The 27,177-nt window shown below is 47.2% G+C and overlaps 2 protein-coding genes across 3 annotated transcripts in view; one reads left to right on the top strand and one right to left on the bottom strand.

The window, feature by feature from the left end:
- Positions 1-524: 524 nt before the first annotated feature.
- On the bottom strand, positions 525-15,760 carry LOC129100892 (sulfhydryl oxidase 2-like). The gene is made up of 13 exons (XM_054610432.1): positions 15,638-15,760; positions 15,132-15,579; positions 12,070-12,162; positions 10,663-10,749; positions 10,231-10,336; positions 9,988-10,078; positions 5,367-5,512; positions 4,943-5,092; positions 4,734-4,863; positions 4,526-4,648; positions 3,940-4,090; positions 3,227-3,415; positions 525-1,687 (listed from the first exon to the last, which is right to left on the bottom strand). The coding sequence occupies exons 1-13, from the start codon at positions 15,758-15,760 to the stop codon at positions 1,119-1,121; spliced, it is 2,406 nt and encodes an 801-aa protein (XP_054466407.1). The 3' UTR covers positions 525-1,118.
- Positions 15,761-16,654: 894 nt separating this feature from the next.
- The window catches only part of LOC129101520 (cilia- and flagella-associated protein 77-like), a 21,382-nt gene continuing 10,859 nt past the window's right edge, over positions 16,655-27,177 (top strand). The window contains exons 1-6 of one of the 2 annotated variants that reach the window (XM_054611366.1): positions 16,655-16,823; positions 20,315-20,382; positions 20,972-21,074; positions 22,362-22,605; positions 22,675-22,780; positions 23,078-23,179. In XM_054611366.1, coding sequence (XP_054467341.1) covers positions 20,320-20,382; positions 20,972-21,074; positions 22,362-22,605; positions 22,675-22,780; positions 23,078-23,179 — 618 coding nt within the window. In that variant the 5' untranslated portion in view covers positions 16,655-16,823; positions 20,315-20,319. Of the gene's footprint in view, positions 16,920-20,314; positions 20,383-20,971; positions 21,075-22,361; positions 22,606-22,674; positions 22,781-23,077; positions 23,180-27,177 lie in introns of both variants that reach the window. The other variant, XM_054611365.1, reaches the window with a different exon arrangement.

Below are 27,177 nucleotides of genomic sequence, written 5' to 3'. Positions count from 1 at the left end.
AAGTGGTAAATGGTTTTTTTCGAAAATGTCGATTAAAAAATATAAAAAAAAGCTTGAACTGTTTACAAAAACTTCAATTCAAAGTTTTCAATTTAACCATTTTTACATTTCAGGTCTTTTAGATAAAATTGTTTATTATTTGCCGTTTTCGTTTTTTTTTTTATTTCTGGGTAAAAAGAATATTTTTCAATGGATTCATAAAAATGATTAAAAATTAGACTTGATGACTTTTTTTGTAAAAAAACAGAATTTCTGTTTAGGTGTATTTTGATGACGTTAAACAGTCACATGACCTTCACATCCAGCTGTTAAATAAAACAAACATTAGTGTGACATCACATCATCAGCTGACTCATGACATCACTGAGTGACATCACTGAGTGACATCACTGAGTCCATCGAGATGATTTATGTTTTTAGTTCCGGAACTTTTTTTTTTTAAAGAGCTCAGAGAAAAATGATGAACATAAATCTTAAAAACAAATGAATAAACCCGTCAGAGATCAATCACCAGGACGGGGTCATGTTTCACAGTTTACACACACACACACACACACACACACACACACACACACACACACACACACACACACACACACACACACACACACACACACACACACACACACACGGAGGAGGCGGGGCCTAAGGACAGGTGTGTCGTCTGTCAGCAGGTTAAACATTTGGCACAAAGTGAACTCAGTAGAACCAGTCTGGTCCAGTTCAGTCCCAGTGGGCTAACTGGCCTAACATCATGTCCCTCTGTGGGAGGTTCAACATGTGACCACCTGGTCACATGGTCACATGATCACCTGGTCACATGATCCAGGAGTTCAAAACTGATTCTATAAAAACAACTCATTCAGACCAGGTTTCTAAAATCCATCATTTGGAACCTCTGGATCCACCTTTCTGTGGTTTTGGCGGACGGCCCCTTTAATGCTGTGAGCAGAGAGACGTTCTCCAGAGAACCGCTCCAGTCCGGTCCCGGTCCCAGTTAAACTGTTCCGGTCCCCAGTAAACCATACTAGTCCTGGTTAAAGGGTTCTGGTTCTAGGTTAGAGGGTTCTGTTCATCAGTAAACCATACTAGTCCTGGTCAGACGGTTCTGGTCCTGGTCAGATGTGGAGGCGGGAGTGTCGGAGTTTCCACCTCCTGGATCGGACTTTGAAGAAGAAGAAGAGGAGCATGAGGAAGAGGCAGGAGCAGACGTAGAGCACCACACACAGACTCATGTCCACGCTGTTAAAACCCAGACCCAGAATCCAAACACCTCCTCCTGCTCCTCCTCCTCCCCCCAGAACCTCCTCACGCTCCTCCCCACTAAGAGCCTTGTTACCGGGTCGAGGCTCCGGCTGCTTCTCAGTTTTCTTCTCTGGCTCCTTCCTCGCTCCTCCTCCTCGGTGCTCCTCCTGTGGCTGGCTGGTCTGCACAGGATCAGGATCAGGATTAGGATCAGGATCAGGATCAGGATTAGGATCAGGATTGGGAGGAAGGGCGGGGAGTCGTGGGGGAGTCAGGGAGTATTTGGGGGACATGTTGGAGGCGCCGTAGTGTCGTCTGAGGAAGAGGAGGACGTTGTCCTGGTTCCAGACGTGGACGCCATTTTTCTCCTCATGGCAGGAGGAGCAGAGGGAGGGACTCGGCCACGGAGCTTTAGGGAAGAGGGGGTCATCACTCAGGGAGCCTGGAGGAGGAGAAGGAGGAGGAAGGAGTATTATTAGTACATTCAGAAGTTGTTCTATTATTATTATAATCATCATTAATCAATTATCTTTGTGTTCTGGGTCTACATCAGGGCCTCTTACTAAAACCTCTAAAGGAGGAATCCAGGAGGATCCTGATCAGATGTTGAACCTCCTAAGCTGGTCTCTTTAGACCTGAAGGATCAGAGTCTCTACTCTGAGCTCCTCTCTCTGCACAACCAACTCTGCTCCCAGCAGACCACATGACACATGACAATAATAACATGACAATAAAAACCTGTGCAATACATTACACATTACACTGTGCAATAATAGTTAAAAAATAGTTAAAATAGTTTTTCTGTCTGTAAATATAATATTTCAGTTATTGTTGATTTTCTACTGTTTTTTATTGCTTATTTATAATACTTGTTTTTTTTAATTTCATTTTTATTTCTATCTTGTCTTCTTCTACTATGTCTCTTGTGTGCACTTTACTCTCTGCTGCTGTAAGCCTGCACATGTCCCACTGCGGGACTAATAAAGGATTATCTTATCTTATCTTATCTTATCTTATCTTCCTCTAAAGAGTCCAGACTCCCTACGAAGGAAGTTCATTTCAAACGCTTGAACCAGACCTGATACCTGACCTCTCTTTGAGCAGAGACTCAGTCCAAACCATCAGAGAACCAGGACCAGGACCTGGAGGTTCTGACTCTCATCCTAAAGTCTTCACTCTCTTCTTCACACCTCTCCAGAGCTGCTGAAGGTCACGTTCTGAAGGAGCCAACAGAACCACATCATCTGCAAAGAGATGAGATGCAATTCTGAGGTCCTCAAACCGGACTCTCTCCTCCCCGACTGGACCTTTAGATCCGGTCCATGAAAACCACCAACAGGATCGGAGACGAGAGACGACCCTGGAGGAGACCAACACTCTCTGGAGTATCTGGACTCGGCTCTCACTTTGGTCAAACAAGAACCTGGTGGTCCACAGTAATGACCCCGATACCCCGTATTCCTGCAGTACCCCTACAGGACTCCCTGAGGGACACGGTCCTAGTCCTTCTCCAAGTCCACCAAACACATGTAGACTGGATGAACTCATATGACCCCTCCAACAGACCTCTGAGGGTAAAGATCTGGTCCACTGGTCCAGGTCCAGGACTAAATCCACATCCTTCTTCTGGATCTGAGTTTCAACATTCTGTCGGAGCTCCTTTACAGAACGTTAGAAAAAACTCTCCCTGTCTAATGTTGTGTGTGGTGCGTTCATGTACCAGTCTGTAGTTCACCATGTTGTGTGTGGTGCGTTCATGTACCAGTCTGTAGTTCACCATGTTGTGTGTGGTGCGTTCATGTACCAGTCTGTAGTTCACAGTGTTGTGTGTGGTGCGTTCATGTACCAGTCTGTAGTTCACAGTGTTGTGTGTGGTGCGTTCATGTACCAGTCTGTAGTTCACAGTGTTGTGTGTGGTTCATGTACCAGTCATAGTTACCAGTCTGTAGTTCACAGTGTTGTGTGTGGTGCTTTCATGTACCAGTCAGTCTGTAGTTCACAGTGTTGTGTTGGTTCCACAGCCAGAGGATCTGTTCCTCTCGGTTCTGGACGTTCTCCAAACCGACAGCAGCCGCCTCCTCAAAGTGACGGCCGCAGTCCTCACAGCCGAAGAACGTCCGGATGTACCGACGCATCACCTGCAGCACCGGAGCCGCCTCGCCCTCCAGACCTGCATCAGACAGACAGACAGGTAGTCAGACAGACAGACAGGTAGACAGACAGAGAGAGCTGCATATTTTCATTTATAGATCAAGTTGTTCTGCACTTCAAACAAACATTCAAAGGGCTTCACATTTATATGTGTGTGTGTCTGTGTGTGTGTATGTGTCTAGTGTGTCTGTGTGTCTGTGTGTGTGTGTGTGTGTGTGTGTGTATGTGTCTAGTGTGTGTGTGTGTGTGTGTGTGTGTGTGTGTGTGTGTGTGTATGTGTCTAGTGTGTGTGTGTGTGTGTGTGTGTGTGTGTGTGTGTGTGTGTGTGTGTGTGTGTGTGTGTGTGTGTGTGTGTGTCTGTGTGTCTAGTGTGTGTGTGTGTGTGTGTGTGTGTGTGTGTGTGTGTGTATGTGTCTAGTGTGTGTGTGTGTGTGTGTGTGTGTGTGTGTGTGTATGTGTCTAGTGTGTCTGTGTGTGTGTGTGTGTGTGTGTGTGTGTGTATATGTGTCTAGTGTGTATGTGTGTGCGTGTGTGTGTGTGTACCGGTGTTCTCCAGGGCAGAGGGCCTGGCATCATGTTGGACGGTCAGCACGTGGAACAGAGTCCACAGTGAACAGGGGTAACCTCGGAGACCCTCCCTGCTGCCCTGACAACCAACCCAACGAAGCTCCGCCCCCAGGAACACACCTGAGATCTGGACAGGAAACAGGAAGTCAGCTCTGGCTCTGTGTGTGTGTGTTGTGTGTGTGTGTGTGTGTGTGTGTGTGTGTGTGTGTGTGTGTGTGTGTGTGTGTGTGTGTGTGTGTGTGTCTGTGTGTGTGTGTGTGTGTGTGTGTATGTCTAGTGTGTGTGTGTGTGTGTGTGTGTGTGTGTGTGTCTAGTATGTGTGTGTGTGTGTGTGTGTGTGTGTGTGTGTGTGTGTGTGTGTGTCTAGTATGTGTGTGTGTGTATGTCTAGTGTGTGTGTGTGTGTGTGTGTGTGTGTGTGTGTGTGTGTGTGTGTGTGTGTGTGTGTGTGTGTGTGTGTGTGTGTGTGTGTGTGTGTGTGTGTGTGTGTGTGTGTGTGTGTGTGTGTGTGTGTGTGTGTGTGTGTGTGTGTGTGTGTGTGTGTGTGTGTGTGTGTGTCTGACCCTCATCTTGTTGTCCACCAGGTCCAGGACTGCCTGGTAGGGGATTCGTTGTAGAGGCAGACTGAGCAGCCAATCAGAGAGCGTCTCCATCAGCTTCACCACAGAACCTCCACCTGGATACAACTGAACAGGTAGACAGAGACTACATTACCCACAGAGCATTGTGGGTAATGTAGGACTGTCATGGTTTCCTGTGTTCTCATGTTACCTTTGAGACCAAAGTGACAAAGTCCTTAAAGACCTTTAGCTCCGCCCCCTCCAGGGTATTATGGGTAGCCAGCTCCACTCTCAGCAGGTAGTGGAGGGCTGACTCCAGATCAGCCGAGTACACCTTAGACCTGCACACACAAACAGGTTTACTGCAGACCCAGACCCCTCAGGCCTCCAGAACCGAGCCGGTCCCACCGAGTCCCTCACCTGTCGAAGTCTCTCCAGGGCTCACTGCTGCCTCTGTCCGCCAGCGCCGCCACCAGGCCACCACCGGTACTGCTGCTGGACTTCAACTGCCGCTGGACTCCTGGTAACGTCCTCAACAAGGAGGAGAAGAAGAAACGCAACCGCTTCTGACTGGAGGAGGAGGAGGAGAAGAGGAGGAGGAGGAGGAGGAGGAGGAGGAGAAGGAGGAGGAGGAGAAAGAGGAGAAGATGAAGAAGAAGGAGAAGAAGGAGAGGACGGTTGGTAAAAATGTTTTTCTGATATGATGAACATGATCTGAAAAGACTTCCTGGTTGAATAGAAATAAAAACGTACTGTCTGTCTGTCTGTGTATATATGTGTGTGTGTGTGTGTGTGTGTGTGTGTGTGTGTGTGTGTGTGTGTGTGTGTGTGTGTTTTCACTCACACATGCAGCTGTGTGTGTGTTGCGTTCGGGTGCAGCAGGTAAACGGAGGGGAAGCTGGTGATCTTCAGAGCGTCCAGCAGAGGGAGATCAGAACTCAGAGCTCTCCTCACCTCCACACCGGAGAACTGGAGCAGGTCCAGGATCACCTGAGAGACAGACAGGAGGGAGGGAGAGACAGGGAGGAGGGAGGGAGAGACAGACAGGAGGGAGGGAGAGACAGACAGGAGGGAGGGAGAGACAGGGAGGAGGGAGGGAGAGACAGACAGGAGGGAGGGAGAGGACAGACAGGAGGGAGAGAGAGACAGACAGACAGACAGGAGGGAGAGAGAGACAGACAGGAGGGAGAGAGAGACAGACAGGGAGGAGGGAGAGAGAGACAGACAGACAGGAGGGAGAGAGAGACAGACAGGAGGGAGAGAGAGACAGGGAGGAGGGAGAGAGACAGACAGGAGGGGGAGAGAGAGACAGACAGACAGGAGGGAGGGAGAGACAGACAGGAGGGAGAGAGAGACAGACAGGAGGGAGAGAGAGACAGACAGACAGGAGGGAGGGAGAGACAGACAGGGAGGAGAGAGAGACAGACAGGAGGAGGAGGAGGAGAGAGAGAGACAGACAGGAGGGAGAGAGAGACAGACAGGGAGGGAGAGAGAGACAGACAGGAGGGAGGGAGAGAGAGAGAGACAGACAGGAGGGAGGAGAGAGAGACAGACAGGAGGGAGGAGAGAGACAGACAGGAGGGAGGGAGAGAGAGAGAGACAGACAGGAGGGGGAGGGAGAGACAGACAGGAGGGAGGGAGGGAGAGACAGACAGGAGGGAGGGAGAGACAGGGAGGAGGGAGGGAGAGACAGACAGGAGGGAGAGAGAGACAGACAGGAGGAGGGAGAGAGACAGACAGACAGGAGGGGAGAGAGAGACAGACAGACAGACAGGAGGGAGGAGAGAGAGAGAGACAGACAGACAGACAGACAGGAGGGAGAGAGAGACAGACAGACAGGAGGGAGAGAGAGACAGACAGGAGGGAGGAGAGAGAGAGAGAGACAGACAGGAGGGAGAGAGAGACAGACAGACAGGAGGGAGAGAGAGACAGACAGGAGGAGAGAGAGACAGACAGGAGGGAGGGAGAGAGAGAGACAGGAGGAGGAGAGAGAGAGACAGAGACAGACAGGAGAGAGAGAGACAGACAGGAGGGAGGGAGAGAGAGAGAGAGACAGACAGGAGGGAGAGAGAGAGACAGACAGACAGACAGGAGAGAGAGAGAGACAGACAGGAGGGAGGGAGGAGAGAGAGGGAGGGGGAGAGAGACAGACAGACAGGAGGGAGGGAGGAGAGAGACAGACAGGAGGGAGGAGAGACAGACAGGAGAGAGAGAGACAGACAGACAGGAGAGGAGAGACAGAGACAGGAGGAGGGAGAGAGAGACAGACAGGAGGGAGGGGAGAGACAGACAGGAGGGAGAGAGAGACAGACAGGAGGAGGAGGGAGAGAGAGACAGACAGACAGGAGGAGACAGACAGGAGGGAGAGAGAGAGACAGACAGGAGGGAGGGAGAGAGAGACAGACAGACAGGAGGGAGAGAGAGACAGAGGGAGGGAGGGAGGAGGAGAGAGAGAGAGACAGAGGGAGGGAGGAGAGAGACAGACAGGAGGAGAGAGACAGACAGGAGGGGAGAGAGAGACAGACAGGAGGGAGAGGAGAGAGAGAGACAGACAGGAGGGAGGGAGAGAGAGAGACAGACAGGAGGGAGGGAGAGAGACAGACAGGAGGGAGGGACAGACAGACAGGAGGGAGGGAGGAGAGAGACAGACAGGAGGGAGGGAGAGAGAGAGACAGACAGGAGGGTGGGAGAGAGAGAGACAGACAGGAGGGTTCTCTTGGAGAGAGAGAGACAGACAGGAGGTCCTGATCCAATAAGAGGGGAGAGAGACAGACAGGGGGAGGGAGAGAGAGAGACAGTTAAAAGTCGTCCTGATCCAATAAGACCTGCAGAGAGACCCGGTCCAGGTTCTCTTTGTTATGAGTTGTAGCACTTATCCTAGTCGTATTAGTTTGTTGTACTTATTGTCTTCGTAGTAATCTGCCTCTGCACTATACTTTTGCTCTGGTTTCTGCTTTAAGATGCTTGTTTAAGAAAGTAATAATGAGATGCACTGATGACTTCTGGTGACTAGTAGTTCTCTTGAATACCTATGTTGAATACACTTCCTGTAAGTCGCTTTGGATAAAAGCGTCTGCTAATGAATGTAATGTAATGTAATGTAATGTAATAATGTAATGTAATGTAATGTAATGTAATGTAATAATGTAATAATGTAATGTATGTAATAATGTAATGTAATAATGTAATGTAATAATGTAATGTAATGTAATGTAATAATGTAATGTAATAATGTAATGTAATGTAATGTAATGTAATAATGTAATAATGTACGTGTGGCAGTGGTTGTGGTCTGCGCTCAGCTGCAGGGAGAGAGGTGTGGCAGTGGTTCATGGGAACAGTGCCGTGGTGAGTTCAGTCAACACAGCTGTAATGTGGTGATAATGATGCTGAAGCTACTTCAGCAGGAGCAGACTGGAGTTCTGGAGGAACAGTCACACACGAGGAACGAGGACTGAGACGGGAGCGTAAAGCCGTCAGAGTGGTGGCGTTCCGGGGACGGTGGACCGAGTGCAGCGAAGCGACGACGGTCCGCATGTTGTGTTTATTTTGAAGGAAATAAATATACCGTTGTGGAACTGACCTGCTGAAGCCGTACCTGTGTTGGGGAGAACCTACGGTAGTCGAGAGGCGGCTACACTGGCGCCTGAAGACCTCAACACGGGGAGGACGGAGCAGCAGACACAGCCGGTGGTCCGTGCGCCTGCTCCCCCTGCTGTCAGGGGAGGACAAACTGCTCCCCCTGCTGTCAGGGGAGGACAAACTGCTCCCCCTGCTGTCAGGGGAGGACAAACTGCTCCCCCTGCTGTCAGGGGAGGCCCAAACTGCTCCCCCTGCTGTCAGGGGAGGACAAACTGCTCCCCCTGCTGTCAGGGGAGGACAAACTGCTCCCCCTGCTGTCAGGGGAGGCCCAAACTGCTCCCCCTGCTGTCAGGGGAGGCCCAAACTGCTCCCCCTGCTGTCAGGGGAGGCCCAAACTGCTCCCCCTGCTGTCAGGGGAGGACAAACTGCTCCCCCTGCTGTCAGGGGAGGACAAACTGCTCCCCCTGCTGTCAGGGGAGGACAAACAAACTGCTCCCCCTGCTGTCAGGGGAGGACAAACTGCTCCCCCTGCTGTCAGGGGAGGCCAAACTGCTCCCCCTGCTGTCAGGGGAGGACAAACTGCTCCCCCTGCTGTCAGGGGAGGCCCAAACTGCGGCGCTCGGCCTGCCAGCGTCCTCGCGGGGAAATTTCCAGGACATAAAAAAAGCCGTCCTTGATAGGACAGGTTTCTCCCCCGAGGACCACCGTCGCCGGTTCCGGGGCACGACATGGACACCCACCCACCGTCCTTTGGTGTATGCCCAGAGGCTGAGGGACTAACAGGTGGCTACAGCCAGGGGAGTCTGCTGGGGAGGATCACAGTCGAACAGTTTGTGGAGGGCCTCCCGACTGGGACGTCGGAATGGGTGCGGTGCCACCGACCTGGGGACTTCGGGGGGCCATTATCCTCGCGGAGGATCACCTCGCCGTCCCCCCCCCGGGGACAGGGAGAAGGGGTGGACATCAGCGCCTGTCCGACCGACTCCTGCTCCTCGCAGGAAGTTCCACCTCAGCCTCCCTCCATCGCCCCCCACAAGCTCACTCATTTCAACCTCCAATAACCCTCCCTCTGTTTCCTCCCATCGCCAGGCTCCAGTCTGCTCCTGCTGAAGTAGCTTCAGCATCATTATCACCACATTACAGCTGTGTTGACTGAACTCACCACGGCACTGTTCCCATGAACCACTGCCACACCTCTCTCCCTGCAGCTGAGCGCAGACCACAACCACTGCCACAGTACTGTAATGTAGTAATGTAATAATGTAATATAATAATGTAATGTAGTAATGTAATGTAATATAATAATGTAATGTAATGTAATGTAATGTAATAATGTAATAATGTAATGTAGTAATGTAATAATGTAATAATGTAATATAATGTAATGTAATGTAATGTAGTAATGTAATAATGTAATATAATAATGTAGTAATGTAATGTAATGTAATGTAATGTAATGTATGTAGTAATGTAAATAATAATGTAATGTAATGTAATGTAATGTAATAATGTAATGTAATGTAATGTAATAATGTAATAATAATAATGTAATGTAATGTAATGTAAGTAATGTAATATAATAATGTAATAATGTAATATAATAATGTAATAATGTAATGTAGTAATGTAATATAATAATGTAATAATGTAATATAATAATGTAATGTAATGTAGTAATGTAATAATGTAATGTAATAATGTAATGTAGTAATGTAATGTAATATAATAATGTAATGTAATATAATAATGTAGTAATGTAAATAATAATGTAATATAATAATGTAATGTAATAATGTAGTAATGTAATGTAATAATGTAATGTAATGTAGTAATGTAATATAATGTAATAATGTAGTAATGTAATGTAACGTAATGAGGGTTACCTCTCGTCCTACGTAGGAGTCTGGTTCCTCTACGATGATGGCGGTGTAGTGGTCTGACCTTTGACCCAGCAGAGGGAGCAGCTCCACAGAACTACAGAACCACATCACGTCAGAACCACATCATCATCCAGGAAGTAAACAACAACAACAACAGAGTCTCCTGAAGCCGGAACACATGACGACTGATATGTCTGGTTCTGTTGGTTCTGTCTGGTCCAATCAGGTTCTATAGGGTTCTGGTACCTGTATGGTTCCAGTGGAGGACAGTGGTCTGGCCAGTCCACCTTGGTGTGGTTCTGCAGGATGTTCACCATCAACTGTCTCACTGACTGAATCTGTCTGTCTGCACCTGGAGACAGACAGACAGACAGACAGACGGGTACACAGACAGGTACACAGACAGACAGACGGGTACACAGACAGGTACACAGACAGACGGGTACACAGACAGACAGACAGACAGGTACACAGACAGACAGACAGACAGACGGGTACACAGACAGACAGGTACACAGACAGACAGACAGACAGGTACACAGACAGACAGACAGACAGACAGACAGACAGAGAGACGGGTACAGTGTGTTGAAGAAGTCCATGTGAAACAGCTGAAAGGAGTCATGAATAAGTGAGTAAGACACCGTTGAGTGGACAGACAGGGAGAATGTGTCTCACCTCTGTAGGGCGTCCCTCTGTCTGTCTGTGGACTGTGAGCATGAAAGTACTGAGGACAGACAGGAGTACTGCTGTTATTACGTAGTACTAGTACCCAGTGTTATATAGTACTAGTACCCAGTGTTATATAGTACTAGTACCCAGTGTTATATAGTACTAGTACCCAGTGTTATATAGTACTAGTACCCAGTGTTATATAGTACTAGTACCCAGTGTTATATAGTACTAGTACAGTGTTATATAGTACTAGTACACAGTGTTATATAGTACTAGTACACAGTGTTATATAGTACTAGTACACAGTGTTATATAGTACTAGTACACAGTGTTATATAGTACTAGTACCCAGTGTTATATAGTACTAGTACACAGTGTTATATAGTACTAGTACCCAGTGTTATATAGTACTAGTACACAGTGTTATATAGTACTAGTACACAGTGTTATATAGTACTAGTACACAGTGTTATATAGTACTAGTACACAGTGTTATATAGTACTAGTACACAGTGTTATATAGTACTAGTACACAGTGTTATATAGTACTAGTACACAGTGTTATATAGTACTAGTACAGTGTTATATAGTACTAGTACACAGTGTTATATAGTACTAGTACACAGTGTTATATAGTACTAGTACACAGTGTTATATAGTACACAGTGTTATATAGTACTAGTACAGTGTTATATAGTACTAGTACACAGTGTTATATAGTACTAGTACACAGTGTTATATAGTACTAGTACACAGTGTTTATAGTATAGTACAGTGTTATATAGTACACAGTGTTATATAGTACTAGTACACAGTGTTATATAGTACTAGTACACAGTGTTATATAGTACTAGTACACAGTGTTATATAGTACACAGTGTTATATAGTACTAGTACACAGTGTTATATAGTACTAGTACACAGTGTTATATAGTACTAGTACACAGTGTTATATAGTACTAGTACACAGTGTTATATAGTACTAGTACACAGTGTTATATAGTACTAGTACACAGTGTTATATAGTACTAGTACAGTGTTATATAGTACTAGTACACAGTGTTATATAGTACTAGTACACAGTGTTATATAGTACTAGTACACAGTAGTACTAGTACAGTGTTATATAGTACTAGTACACAGTGTTTATAGTAGTACAGTGTTATATAGTAACAGTGTTATATAGTACTAGTACACAGTGTTATATAGTACTAGTACTCAGTGTTATATAGTACTAGTACACTTTATATAGTACTAGTACCCAGTGTTTATAGTACTCAGCAGTAGTACACAGTGTAGTCTAGTAGACAGGTTATATTACTAGTACACAGCAGTTATATAGTACTAGTACACAGTTCTAGTTCAGTGTTCTAGTACTCAGCAGTAGTACTACCTAGTGAATAGTACTACAGGGTAGTAACTTGATGCTGTACTCTTTACAGACGTCAAAGTTTTCTTCCTGAGCGCAATCCAAGACCCCGATACGGAACACCGGCTGCCAGTCTGAGGGGGAGACAGGGAGAGAGGGAGGGGGAGACAGGGAGGAGAGAGAGAGAGACAGGGAGGAGAGAGAGGAGACAGGGAGGGAGAGAGACAGAGACAGGGAGGGAGAGAGAGCAGAGACAGGGGAGTTCTCGGAGGAGAGAGACTCAGCAGTAGAGAGACAGGGAGGGAGACATGGTACTCTTTACAGGAGGCAATCCAAGAGAGGGAGACAGGGAGAGAGACAGAGACAGGGAGAGAGAGAGAGAGAGACAGGGAGGAGAGAGAGAGAGACAGGGAGGGAGAGGGAGAGAGAGAGAGGGAGGGAGACAGGGAGAGAGACAGGGAGGGAGAGAGAGAGAGACAGGGAGGGAGAGAGAGACAGGGAGGGAGAGAGAGAGAGAGACAGGGAGGGAGACAGGAGAGAGACAGGGGGAGGGAGAGAGAGAGGGAGAGAGACAGGGAGGAGAGAGAGAGAGAGGAGGGAGGGAGAGAGAGAGAGACAGGGAGGGAGAGAGAGAGAGACAGGGAGGGAGACAGGGAGAGAGAGGGAGAGAGAGAGAGGGAGGGAGAGAGAGAGAGACAGGGAGGGGAGAGAGAGAGAGACAGGGAGGGGGAGAGAGAGAGAGAGGGGGAGGGAGACAGGGAGAGAGAGAGAGACAGGGAGGGGGAGAGAGAGAGACAGGGGAGAGGGGGGGAGAGAGAGAGACAGGGAGGGGGGGGGAGAGAGAGGGAGGGGGGAGGGGGAGAGAGAGAGACAGGGAGGGGGAGAGAGAGACAGGAAGAGAGGGGGGTCTTTTAGTTTTTGTCTTAATCCTCACAAACCTTCACTGTGTTTTGTCTCTCTGGGTCTTTGTCTCTGAGACAGCAGGTCCACATAAAGAGAGAGAGGGTGTGAGTGTGTGTGTGTGTGTGTGTGTGTGTGTGTGTGAGAGTGTGTGTGTGTGTGTGTGTGTGTGTGTGTGTGTGTGTGTGTGTGTGTGTGTGAGTGTGTGTGTGTGTGTGAGTGTGTGTGTGTGTGTGTGTGTGTGTGTGTGTGTGTGTGTGTTAGAGGCAGCTGGTCTCCAGTAGAATGATTCCCCAGAGAGAAGAGGACAGATGGAGACTAAAGACTGACTCACACAGTTGTTGTCCTGTGTGTGTGTGTGTGTGTGTGTGTGTGTGTGTGTGTGTGTGTGTGTGTTTAGTGTTTTCAGTTTTTTTGAAGATACTTCAAAATAAAAGTGATTTATAAGAGCTAACTGAGCTAACAGAGCTAACTGAGCTAACAGCTCCCATTCTTTAATGTATATTCCGTCTAAACTATTCCAGTGTCTCGTGGTTCGGGTTGGACCTGTTTGGACCTGGTTGGACCTGTTTGGATCTGGTTGGACCCTGGTTGGACCTGGTTGGACCTGTTTGGATCTGGTTGGACCTGTTTCTTTGATGACACAACCACCTGTTAGCTTAATCAGGCTAATCAGCGCTAACAGCAGCTGCTGACGGTGTCTCCCAAGAATCGATTAATATATTAGTTATAATTGATAGTAATAACGTGATAATAAGAGTTTATAGTAATAACGTGATAATAAGAGTTTATAGTAATAACGTGATAATAAGAGTTTATAGTAATAACGTGATAATAAGAGTTTATAGTAATAACGTGATAATAAGAGTTTATAGTAATAACGTGATAATAAGAGTTTATAGTAATAACGTGATAATAAGAGTTTATAGTAATAACGTGTATAATAAGTTTATAGTAATTATATGTTTAAGTAATGTGTGTATAGTAATAACGTGTAATAACGTATAGTAATAACGTAGTAATAACGTGTAATAACGTGTAATAAGTAATAACGTGTAATAATAACGTGTAATAACGTGTATAGTAATAACGTAATGTATAGTAATAACGTGTAATAACGTGTATAGTAATAAGTAATAACGTGTATAGTAATAACGTGTAATAACGTGTATAGTAATAACGTGTAATAACATGTGTATAGTAATAACGTGTATATAATAACATGTTTATAGTAATGTGTGTATAGTAATAACGTGATAATAAGAGTTTATAGTAATAACGTGATAATAACGTGGTAATATGTAATAACGTGTAATAAATGGTAATAACATGTATAGTAATAACGTGTAATAACGTGTGTATAGTAATAACGGTAATGGTAATAACGTGTAATAACGTGGTATAGTAATAACGTGGTAATAACATGTGTATAGTAATAACGTGTGTATAATAACATGTTTATAGTAATGTATAGTAATAACGTAATGATAATAACGTGTGTAATAGTAATAACGTGTATAGTAATAACATGGTAATAAGTAATGGTAATAACGTGTATGTAATAACGTGTGTATAGTAATAATGGTAATAACGTGTAATAACGTGGTAATAACGTGTAATAACGTGGTAATAACGTGGTAATAACGTGTAATAACGTGGTAATAACGTGTAATAACGTGTAATAACGTGTAATAACATGGTAATAACATGGTAATAACGTGGTAATAACGTAATGTGTAATAACGTAATAACGTGTAATAACGTGGTAATGTGGTAATAACGTAATAATGGTAATAACGTGGTAATAACGTAATACGCGGTAATAACGTGGTAATAACATGGTAATAACGTGTAATAACGTGGTAATAACGGTAATAACATGGTAATGTAATGGTAACGTGGTAATAACGTGTAATAACGTGGTAATAACGTGTGGTAATAGTAATAACGTGGTAATAACGTGGTAATAACATGGTAATAACGTGGTAATAACGTGTAATAACGTGGTAATAACGTGGTAATAACGTGGTAATAACGTGGTAATAACGTGGTAATAACGTGGTAATAACGTGTAATAACGTGGTAATAACGTGTAATAACGTGGTAATAACGTGTAATAACGTGTAATAACGTGTAATAACGTGGTAATAACATGGTAATAACATGGTAATAACATGGTAATAACATGTAATAACGTGTGTACCTTTGACGTCCTGGGCCAGGGCCCTCCACGTGGTGGAGTACTGGATGCAGTGTCCGCACCAGGAGGAGAAGAACTGCAGCAGCCAGGCGGAGGCCGCGTCTCTGCGGAGCAGGCCTCCTGATGCAGCTGCTCTCCTGCTCCTCCTGCTCCTCCTGCTCCTCCTGCTGCTCCTCCGTGCAGGATCTCCAGCGCGTCCTGCTCCGTGTACAGCCGGGCCGCCGGGCACGCGCAGCCGGGCACGAGCCACAGCAACACGCACGCACGGAACCAGAACCAGAACCGGAACATCCCTGCAGAACCGGAGAACCGGAGAGAGGACCGGGGAGAGGAGGACAGAGGACCGGGGAGAGGAGAGAGACCGGGAGGACAGAGGCCGAGTCGAGCCGACGAGCCGCGCAGAGAGGCGGACAGACGTGACGCCGGACAGACGTCTCACTCTGAACAGAACCTCAGCACCGACGACACGGATCAATAACACAACGAGGTGAGCACAGATCAGGACTGACGCTCCGCAGCGTCATCGATGACGCTGCGCTCCGCAGCGTCATCGATGACGCGGCGGAGCGCTGATCGGGGATCGATCGCCTCTGGACAGCAGCCTGGTGTGACGCGGTCGGTGGGGTTGCCATGGTAACGGCTCCTGGGCCGCTCGCACTCACATAGACGATCTTTGATGAACTGAAGAGGGGATGACGTAGGACGGTGCTGCGTTCACGTGCACTCGGACACTCGGGCTGGTCATAACTGATTATTCATAACATCGATGATGACCAATGAGATCAAAGGACCAAACATCAACATTGTACACAAAACACATCTAAACTCCTACAAATTATTAGATGTTAAAATCAAATGTATATTTTTGCAACAATGAACCAGAATTTATTTTATATTTGACCGATGAAAACTTTCAGTTACTTTTTGGACTTCAGTGAAAGATCATTTATATATATATATATATATATATATATATATATATATATATATATATATATATATAAATATATATATAAATATATATATATATATATATATATATATATAAAGTATATATATATATATATATATAATTATATAAATATATAATTATATAAATATATATATATTTATATATATATATATATATATAAATATATATATAATTATATAATTATATAAATATATATATATATAATTATATAAATATATATATAAATATATAATTATATAAATATATATATATTTATATAATTATATAAATATATATAATTATATAAATATATATATATATTTATATAATATATATATATATTTATATAATTATATAATATATATAATATATATATAAATATATATATAATTATATAATTATATATATATAATATGTGAACTCATTCTGATGGAGTCATTGAGCAGTAGAAGCTGAACTCTGTTGCCGTGGTTACAGCGAACATAAATCAGACGTAAACAAACAGCAGTTGCATTCTGGGGAACAAAACTTAAGAAGTTATTTAAAGCTTCTGTTTCCTCTTTTACAACCGGTTTTTCCACACGGTCCCTGAACGCAGCCCCGCTCTCTGCTGCCCCCGCAGGCCGCCGCAGGTCCTGCAGGCTGAGTGAGGAGGCGTCACTGTTCAGCAGACTTCCTGTTGTGGTTTAAGGTTCAGCGTCCTGTTTCCATAGCAACGGAGCAGCTCGACACAGGAGCTACAGGTGAGTGTTTACCTGAGTTTATGAACAGCAAGATCAGGACTACAAATACCATCACCACCTTCACCTTCATCATCTTCATCACCTTCATCACTGACGGTAACGATACTGAGTTTATACAGATACTAAATATATATTTATATTTATATAATATATATAAATATATATCACCTCCTCACATCCTCTGTCCTTAGACCCTCACCTCCTCTGTCCTTACACCCTCACATCCTCTGTCCTTAGACCCTCACCTCCTCTGTCCTTAGTCCTCTGTCCTTAGACCCTCACCTCCTCTGTCCTTACACCCTCACATCCTCTGTCCTTACCCTCACCCTCACATCCTCTGTCCTTAGACCCTCACATCCTCTGTCCTTAGACCCTCACCTCCTCTGTCCTTACACCCTCACCTCCTCTGTCCTTACACCCTCACATCCTCTGTCCTTAGACCCTCACATCCTCTGTCCTTAGACCCTCACATCCTCTGTCCTTCACCCTCACATCCTCTGTCCTTAGACCCTCACATCCTCTGTCCTTAGACCCTCACATCCTCTGTCCTTAGACCCTCACATCCTCTGTCCTTACACCCTCACATCCTCTGTCCTTAGACCCTCACATCCTCTGTCCTTACACCCTCACCTCCTCTGTCCTTAGACCCTCACATCCTCTGTCCTTACACCCTCACATCCTCTGTCCTTACACCCTCACATCCTCTGTCCTTACACCCTCACCTCCTCTGTCCTTACACCCTCACATCCTCTGTCCTTACACCCTCACCTCCTCTGTCCTTACACCCTCACATCCTCTGTCCTTACACCCTCACCTCCTCTGTCCTTAGACCCTCACATCCTCTGTCCTTACACCCTCACCTCCTCTGTCCTTAGACCCTCACATCCTCTGTCCTTACACCCTCACCTCCTCTGTCCTTTATCCTCTGTCCACCCTCACCTCCTCTGTCCTTACACCCTCACATCCTCTGTCCTTAGACCCTCACATCCTCTGTCCTTAGACCCTCACCTCCTCTGTCCTTACACCCTCACATCCTCTGTCCTTACACCCTCACATCCTCTGTCCTTACACCCTCACATCCTCTGTCCTTAGACCCTCACATCCTCTGTCCTTACACCCTCACATCCTCTGTCCTTACACCCTCACATCCTCTGTCCTTACACCCTCACATCCTCTGTCCTTAGACCCTCACATCCTCTGTCCTTACACCCTCACATCCTCTGTCCTTACACCCTCACATCCTCTGTCCTTACACCCTCACATCCTCTGTCCTTAGACCCTCACCTCCTCTGTCCTTACACCCTCACATCCTCTGTCCTTACACCCTCACCTCCTCTGTCCTTACACCCTCACCTCCTCTGTCCTTACACCCTCACATCCTCTGTCCTTAGACCCTCACATCCTCTGTCCTTTCACATCCTCTGTCCTTAGACCCTCACCTCCTCTGTCCTTACACCCTCACCTCCTCTGTCCTTACACCCTCACATCCTCTGTCCTTAGACCCTCACATCCTCTGTCCTTACACCCTCACCTCCTCTGTCCTTACACCCTCACCTCCTCTGTCCTTACACCCTCACATCCTCTGTCCTTAGACCCTCACCTCCTCTGTCCTTACACCCTCACATCCTCTGTCCTTAGACCCTCACATCCTCTGTCCTTACACCCTCACATCCTCTGTCCTTAGACCCTCACATCCTCTGTCCTTACACCCTCACATCCTCTGTCCTTAGACCCTCACATCCTCTGTCCTTAGACCCTCACATCCTCTGTCCTTAGACCCTCACATCCTCTGTCCTTAGACCCTCACATCCTCTGTCCTTACACCCTCACATCCTCTGTCCTTAGACCCTCACATCCTCTGTCCTTAGACCCTCACATCCTCTGTCCTTAGACCCTCACATCCTCTGTCCTTAGACCCTCACATCCTCTGTCCTTACACCCTCACATCCTCTGTCCTTAGACCCTCACATCCTCTGTCCTTAGACCCTCACATCCTCTGTCCTTACACCCATCCACATCCTCTGTCCTTAGACCCTCACATCCTCTGTCCTTACACCCTCACATCCTCTGTCCTTACACCCTCACATCCTCTGTCCTTACACCCTCACATCCTCTGTCCTTAGACCCTCACATCCTCTGTCCTTAGACCCTCACATCCTCTGTCCTTAGACCTCACATCCTCTGTCCTTACACCCTCACATCCTCTGTCCTTACACCCTCACATCCTCTGTCCTTAGACCCTCACATCCTCTGTCCTTAGACCCTCACATCCTCTGTCCTTACACCCTCACATCCTCTGTCCTTAGACCCTCACATCCTCTGTCCTTAGACCCTCACATCCTCTGTCCTTAGACCCTCACATCCTCTGTCCTTAGACCCTCACATCCTCTGTCCTTAGACCCTCACATCCTCTGTCCTTAGACCCTCACATCCTCTGTCCTTACACCCTCACATCCTCTGTCCTTAGACCCTCACATCCTCTGTCCTTAGACCCTCACATCCTCTGTCCTTAGACCCTCACATCCTCTGTCCTTCCCTCACATCCTCTGTCCTTAGACCCTCACATCCTCTGTCCTTAGACCCTCACATCCTCTGTCCTTACACCCTCACATCCTCTGTCCTTAGACCCTCACATCCTCTGTCCTTAGACCCTCACATCCTCTGTCCTTACACCCTCACATCCCTGTCCTTGACCCTCACATCCTTAGACCCTACACCCTGTCACATCCTCTGTCCTTACACCCTCACATCCTCTGTCCTTAGCCCCTCACATCCTCTGTCCTTACACCCTCACATCCTCTGTCCTTAGACCCTCACATCCTCTGTCCTTAGACCCTCACATCCTCTGTCCTTACACCCTCACATCCTCTGTCCTTAGACCCTCACATCCTCTGTCCTTACACCCTCACATCCTCTGTCCTTAGACCCTCACCTCCTCTGTCCTTACACCCTCACATCCTCTGTCCTTAGACCCTCACATCCTCTGTCCTTAGCCCCTCACATCCTCTGTCCTTACACCCTCACATCCTCTGTCCTTAGACCCTCACATCCTCTGTCCTTAGACCCTCACATCCTCTGTCCTTACACCCTCACATCCTCTGTCCTTAGACCCTCACCTCCTCTGTCCTTAGACCCTCACATCCTCTGTCCTTACACCCTCACATCCTCTGTCCTTACACCCTCACCTCCTCTGTCCTTAGACCCTCACATCCTCTGTCCTTAGACCCTCACATCCTCTGTCCTTACACCCTCACATCCTCTGTCCTTAGACCCTCACCTCCTCTGTCCTTAGACCCTCACATCCTCTGTCCTTACACCCTCACATCCTCTGTCCTTACACCCTCACATCCTCTGTCCTTACACCCTCACCTCCTCTGTCCTTAGACCCTCACCTCCTCTGTCCTTAGACCCTCACATCCTCTGTCCTTACACCCTCACATCCTCTGTCCTTACACCCTCACCTCCTAACAGCTTGTCTCCTCCCCCAACAGGAAGCATGTCGTCACCCAGAGTGGGCGTGGTCAGAGACTCCATGTTGACCAATCCGCTGCACATCAAGGTGAAGAGACGCTGAGAACACAAAGATTCACTATTACAGAGGGCTTTTATTGTGAAGGAGCTGGGAGACTTTTACTGTGGAGGGGCTGTTAATCTGTCTGCATTTAAATAATAGAAAATATTGTGACGTCACATTTTATATATTAATTAATGCAGACATTTATTTAAATATTATTTTAGAACATTTAGTGGAATATTAGTTTATTTATATTTGATTCTGGAAGCTTCATTTCATCTATAAGATGATGAAGATGATGATGAAGATGGTGAAGATGATGGTGATGATGGTGATGATGATGGTGAAGATGATGGTGATGATGGTGAAGATGATGGTGATGATGATGATGATGATGATGATGATGATGATGGTGATGATGGTGAAGATGATGATGGTGATGATGGTGATGTGATGATGATGATGGTGATGATGATGATGATGGTGATGATGGTGATGATGATGATGGTGGTGATGATGATGATGGTGATGATGATGATGGTGATGATGATGGTGATGATGATGATGATGGTGATGAAGATGATGATGATGATGGTGATGATGATGATGAAGATGTCCTCCCTCCTGTGACCAGGCGTCTCTGGGTCAGAGCAGGTCCAGAGGTCTGACAGTTCCTGGTCCAGAGTTCACTTATGGAATCAGCAGCGGCTCGCTGGGAGACGGAGGCGTCGCCGAGGGTAAGCCCCGCCCACTGTGACCAACAAAGACTCAACACACATATAGCATGTAGCATTAGCATGTCATATTAGCATGTAGCATGTAATATTAGCATGTAGCATGTAACATCAATATCTGGCATTAGCATGTAGCATTAGCATGTAATATTAGCATGTAGCATGTAACATCAATATCTGGCATTAGCATGTAGCATTAGCATGTAACATTAGCATCCAGGTCAGCTCACCCTCCTGTCTGTGAGTGGTGGGCCAACATGTATCGGGTTGAGGCCCGGTCCCCTCCCCCCCTCAGCTCCTGCAGGGGGCCCCGGACCATCCTGACTCCTCGGCGGGTCATGACCCCGTCTGTTGCAGCCGTTACTCAGGTTGGACCCAGCAGCCGGCTGGTTCTGGTTCTGGTTCTGGTTTGTTGTGGAGATCCGTCTCCTGATGTCAACGAGGACCAGAATTAATAAGAGACGGTTTCTGTTTGGATTTAATCCAGAAAATAAACGAGTTCATCTGGTTCCATCAGAAGATAACGACACACACACCTCATGAGAATAAGTGTGTGTGTGTGTGTGTGTGTGTGTGTGTGTGTGTGTGTGTGTGTGTGTGTGTGTGTGTGTGTGTGTGTGTGTGTAGCAGCGGTCAGCTGTCACAGTTTGTTTGAATGAAGGAAACATGCCTCCAGGCAACCATCACTGCTGTCAGTGTATGTCACACACACACACACACACACACACACACACACACACACACACACACACACACACACACACACACACACACACACACACACACACACACACACACACACACACACACAAACACTTTTTTTATATTAATACTTCTGTTGGTTTGTTGAATCTCTGATTATTATTTTCTGCTGCTACGTTATGAAGCAGAACCGCTCTAGTCTGACATGGGTCAGGTTCTGGTCTCATGTGGTTCTAGTCTCAGGTGGTTCTGGTCTCAGGTGGTTCTGGTCTCAGGTGGTTTAGTTCTGGTCTCAGGTGGTTTAGTTCTGGTCTCAGGTGGTTCTGGTCTCAGGTGGTTTAGTTCTGGTCTCAGGTGGTTCTGGTCTCAGGTGGTTCTGGTCTCAGGTGGTTTAGTTCTGGTCTCAGGTGGTTCTGGTCTCAGGTGGTTCTGGTCTCAGGTGGTTTAGTTCTGGTGCTGGTCCAAACTAAACCTGAGTTTTCAGTTTCCAGCTTTCAGTTATTTTGCTCCACAGATCAGAAACTGAAGACTTGCAGCGAGGGCTGCTGGGAGTTGTAGTCTCTGAGCATTGTCCCGGTGTCTCCTCAGTTCTGTCCAATTGGAGGGTTCAGTCCAGACGTGGTGACTCGGCTCCTCATCGACCGCTGGTTCCGGACTTCGTGTCTCTTAACCGGGACGCGGTGAAGTCCGGTCTGGTGACGTCCAAAGAGCTGAGTCAGTACCGGGCTCAGGGGGGCGGGGCCAGGAGACAGAACCCCGCCCCTGAACACCAAGAGGACGTGGCTTCATGGCGCCCGGAGGTGCCTGACATCACGTTTGGAGTCACAACCAGGTCAGACCAGCACCCATTGAGCTGATTATTGATTATTGATCGATGCAGACTGATGGATGTGTCCTGCAGGCCGTCGTCTCCGCTCTCAGACCTCCTCTCTCATCAGTACGCTCGCCGCTGGAAGGAGGAACAGCTGAGCAGGAATCGAACCGGCAACCACAAACAGCTGCAGAGGGTGAGTCCATGGTCATCATCGTGTAGAGAACGTTGTGATGTCATCACCCTGTGGAGGACGGTGTGATGTCAGAACCAGTCCTCCAGGGACACTTCTCAGACCAGTTAATGTGTCCCCAGTTTAGAAGAAGCTGGTTTTGTCTCAGTGGAGACGTCTCCAGGACGTTAATGTGTCTCTATGTGAGGTCCCCTAAAGTGACTTAAGTAGACACGTGTGTGTGTGTGTGTGTGTGTGTGTGTGTGTGTGTGTGTGTGTGTGTGTGTGTGTGTGTGTGTGTGTGTGTGTGTGTGTTTGCAGGTGAAACCAGGAAGTATTCCTGACACCAGGACCAGTCTGCTGAGGAGGAGCAGAGCTCTGCCCGTCACCCAGAAACCCTTCACCCTGACCCGCTTCTCTCAGGTAACAACCAGCTGTTCTGTCCAGGTGTTTTCAGTAACGATGCACCTGTACAGGTAGTGTGTTCACTACCTGTACAGGTACTGTGTTCTCTACCTGTACAGGTACTGTGTTCACTACCTGTACAGGTACTGTGTTCTCTACCTGTTCAGGTACTCTGTTCTCTACCTGTTCAGGTACTCTGTTCTCTACCTGTTCAGGTACTCTGTTCTCTACCTGTTCAGGTACTCTGTTCTCTACCTGGAGGGACTTCCTCAACTCATCCCAGGAGAGAAAGCTGCTCTGGACTCTGAGCTGACTCTGGACGAGTTGACAGCCGCTGTCAATCAGATGGCATCAGGGCGGGCACCAGGGATTGATGGTCTCTCCACTGACTTTTACAAGCGGTTCTGGAATATCCCTGGACATGATTTACATGGGGTTTTATTGGAATGTTTCAGAACAGGATCGCTTCCTGTCTCGTGTCAGCGAGCTGTGCTTTCCCTGCTTCCCAAGAAAGGAGACCTGGCCTTACTTAAGAACTGGAGGCCGGTTGCTCTCCTTTGCACGGACTATAAGGTGCTTTCCAGAGCCCTATCCAACAGACTTAAGGACATCCTGGGAATACTTGTACATACAGACCAAAGTTATTGTGTACCTGATAGGAAAATTATGGACAACATTTTCCTTATTCGAGATATTATTGATGTGTGTAGATCCCATAATGTTGATTTTGGTATTGTTTCTTTGGACCAGGAGAAGGCCTTTGATAGGGTGGATCACTCTTATTTGTTTTCTGCACTTAAGGCTTTTGGTATAGGTGATGGTTTTCTGGCCTGGATTGGTTTATTGTATAGTGGTGCTCAATGTATGGTAAGGATGGGGGCAGGGCTGAGTCGGCCAATCCCTGTTCAGCGAGGGATAAGACAGGGTTGTCCTATCTCCGGTCAATTATATAGCCTAGCTATTGAGCCCTTGCTGTGCATGTTGAGAGGTCGGCTCAGTGGTCTCTCACTGCCGGGGTCCATTAATCTTGATCGTCCACTTACTGTTTCTGCGTATGCAGACGATGTTAATATTTTTGTCTCCAGCCAGGGGGATGTTCAGTGTTTGCAGGATACCCTGTCCCTGTTTGAAAAGGCCTCATCTGCTCGGGTGAACTGGGCAAAGAGTGAAGCCTTATTGGTGGGACAGTGGAGGTCTCAGGCAGTGCCCAGTCTGCCTGGAGGTCTTGAGTGGGGGAAGGAAGGCCTGAAAGTGTTGGGAGTATTTTTGGGCACTGAGGGGTTTCAAAACAAGAACTGGGAGGGCGTTAAGGAGAAAGTGGGCGCTCGTTTGTCTAGATGGAAATGGGTGCTACCCCAGCTGTCGTATAGGGGAAGAGTTCTGGTGGCCAATAACCTGGTCGCCTCGACTCTTTGGCATAGGCTGATTGCTCTGACGCCACCGAGAGGCCTGATGGAGGACGTTCAGCGAGTCATCCTGGACTTTTTCTGGTCTGGCCGGCACTGGGTCCGGGCAGCAGCACTCTACCTGCCTGTGGCTGAAGGGGGCAGGGACTGATTAACATCCAGGCAAAAATTGCATCTTTTAGACTTCAGACTGCACAAAGGCTGCTGTATAATTGCAGGCCAAGCTGGTTTGACGTAGCTCGTTTGCTGCTGAAGAGAGCTGGGCGATTGGGCTACGATAAACAGCTTTTCCTTCTACAGCTTGAGGATGTGGACTTAACTGGACTGACACCTTTCTACAGCTCGGTATTGCAGGCATGGCAGATTTTTAAGGTTGCACGTGCCACAAATGAGACTCCGGGCATGTGGTTGTTTGAGGAACCTTTGTTTTATAATGACCTCATAAGGACTCAAACACTGCAATCTGCCAGCCTGCGAGCCTGTCTTAGAGAGGCTAGCTGCACCAAGCTGGGCCATCTGATGAAGATGACGGCAACATCTGTGGACGCCTTGAAAGAGAGAAGTAACATCACCTCCATCAGGTTGATCAGCAGAGTTGTGGAGGAAGTCTGTGCTGCCCTGCAACAACCTCTGAGAGAATTTGCAAAAGACCGCACTTTGTGTGACCAGTGGAGCGAAGAGGGAGAGTACAGTTTCCCCGCTCTGTATATCACCCCAGTTGTGGGGGAGTGGCAGGAGGGAGGAGGTCAGCTGCTGTCTCTCACAACCCCACACCTGGAGATTTTTCAGGCTGCAGGGAAGAAGGATTTGTACCAAATCTGCTCCAAGGTTTTGAACCTGCGCTCTTTGGCAGGCTTGCAGGAGTCGAGGTGGACAGATTTTTTGGTCCAGACGTTTCCCCGAAAGGCAGCTGGCGGTCTTTGTACAAGCTGCCCGTTGAAAAACGGACAGCAGACCTCCAGTGGAGGATTGTACATGGAGCAATAGCTACCAATAGGTACAGAGCACACCTGGATCCAGAGCAGGGGGTGGAGTGTATTTTCTGCTCCCAGATTGAGACCCTGGTGCATTTATTCGTTCAGTGTCCTCGGCTGACAGTATTGTTTGAGCTTTTAAAAAAGTGGTTTCAGGGTCTAGGGGAGAATTTTTCTTTTGATTTGGTTATTTTTGGCCCAAAGTACTGTGCTCAGAAGAAGAATGTACACACATTGGTGAACTTTATATCGGGTTCTGCCAAATTGGCCATCTGGCTAACACGCAGGAACCGGGTTCAGAGTATCGGTAGTGTGGAGCCGGTGCTGGTTCTGAAGGGCCTGTTGAAGGCCCGACTGAGGGTGGAACATGCCTATTATCAAATGATGGACGATATGCAGGGCTTCAGTCACATATGGGCTGTTGGAGGGGTTTTATGCTCTGTGGGGGGTGAAGGAGAGCTGAATGTAAGCTTCTGACTACAGAAACACGTTTTTTTTTGTTTGTTGTATTTTAGGGATGTTTCTGTTTTGTTTTTGTTTTGTTGTTTTGTTGTTTTTTTTGCATTGCTGAAGTGATGATGTGACAGTGATCTGTTTTCTCCTTGCAGTTGTGCAATAAAGGGATTTTAAAAACCAAACCTCTCTCCTCTCTCCTCCTCTCTCTCCTCTCCTCCTCCTCCTCTCTCCTCTCTCCTCTCTCTCCTCTCTCCTCCCTATCTCTCCTCTCTCCTCTCTCTCTCTCCCTCTCCTCTCTCCTCTCCTCTCCTCTCTCCTCCTCCTCTCTCTCCTCCTCTCCTCCTCTCTCTCTCTCTCCTCTCTCTCTCTCCTCTCTCCTCCTCTCTCCTCTCTCCTCCTCTCTCCTCCTCTCCTTGCTCCTCCTCCTGGGACACCTCTCCTCTCTCTCCTCTCTCCCTCCTCTCTCCTCTCTTCCTCTCTCCATCTCCCTCCTCTCTCTGTCCTCCCTCCTCTCTCTCTCATCTCTCCTCCTCAGTCTCTCCTCCTCTCCTCCCTCCTCTCTCTCTAATACAAATCTCCACCTCCTCTCCTCCCTTCCTCCTTCTCCTCTCTCCCCTATCTCCTCCTCCTCCTCCAGAACCAGAGCTCCCTCTAGACCAGAACCTCCTAACTATAGACCAGAACCTCTCCTCTAGACCTCAACCTCCTCTCTCCTCCAGAACCAGGTTGCTCCTGCCTGGACACCTTCAGGGACCAGGAGGCTCGTCTGCGGGCGTTCAGGGCCCATCAGTCAGACTCTGTGTCCAGGAGAGGAGTTCATGGTCTGGGGACGTACAGTCTGGACTGACCGGAGGAAACGTTCAGCATTAATACAAATAAAACACGTTCACCACCCTTCCTGCTGTTCTCCATCTGTGACCCCAGAACCAGAACTACTCTAGACCAGAACCAGAGCTACTCTAGACCAGAACCAGAGCTACTCTAGACCAGAACCAGAGTCCTAACTATAAACCTAACTATAGACCTGAACCAGTCCTAACTATAGACCTGAACCAGTCCTAACTATAGACCTGAACCAGTCCTAACTATAGACCAGAACCAGTCCTAACTAAACTAAACCAGAACCAGTCCTAACTACTCTAGAACCAGAACCAGTCCTAACTATAAACCTGAACCAGTC

The sequence above is a fragment of the Anoplopoma fimbria genome, chromosome 13, assembly GCF_027596085.1.
Source record: "Anoplopoma fimbria isolate UVic2021 breed Golden Eagle Sablefish chromosome 13, Afim_UVic_2022, whole genome shotgun sequence".
NCBI classification, from domain to species: domain Eukaryota; kingdom Metazoa; phylum Chordata; class Actinopteri; order Perciformes; family Anoplopomatidae; genus Anoplopoma; species Anoplopoma fimbria.
Note: the sequence above shows the minus strand (reverse complement) of the source record. Positions and strands in the feature narration are given on the sequence as shown.

Coding starts and splice junctions, on each gene's coding strand:
- LOC129100892 (XM_054610432.1), bottom strand. CDS start 15,760: ATGGCAACCCCACCGACCGCGTCACACCAGGCTGCTGTCCAGAGGCGA. Junction 10,750..12,069: donor CAGCATCAAGTTACTACCCT/GTAGTACTATTC, acceptor ACTGGGTACTAG/TACTACGTAATAACAGCAGT. Junction 10,337..10,662: donor CAGAGGGACGCCCTACAGAG/GTGAGACACATT, acceptor GTCTGTCTCCAG/GTGCAGACAGACAGATTCAG.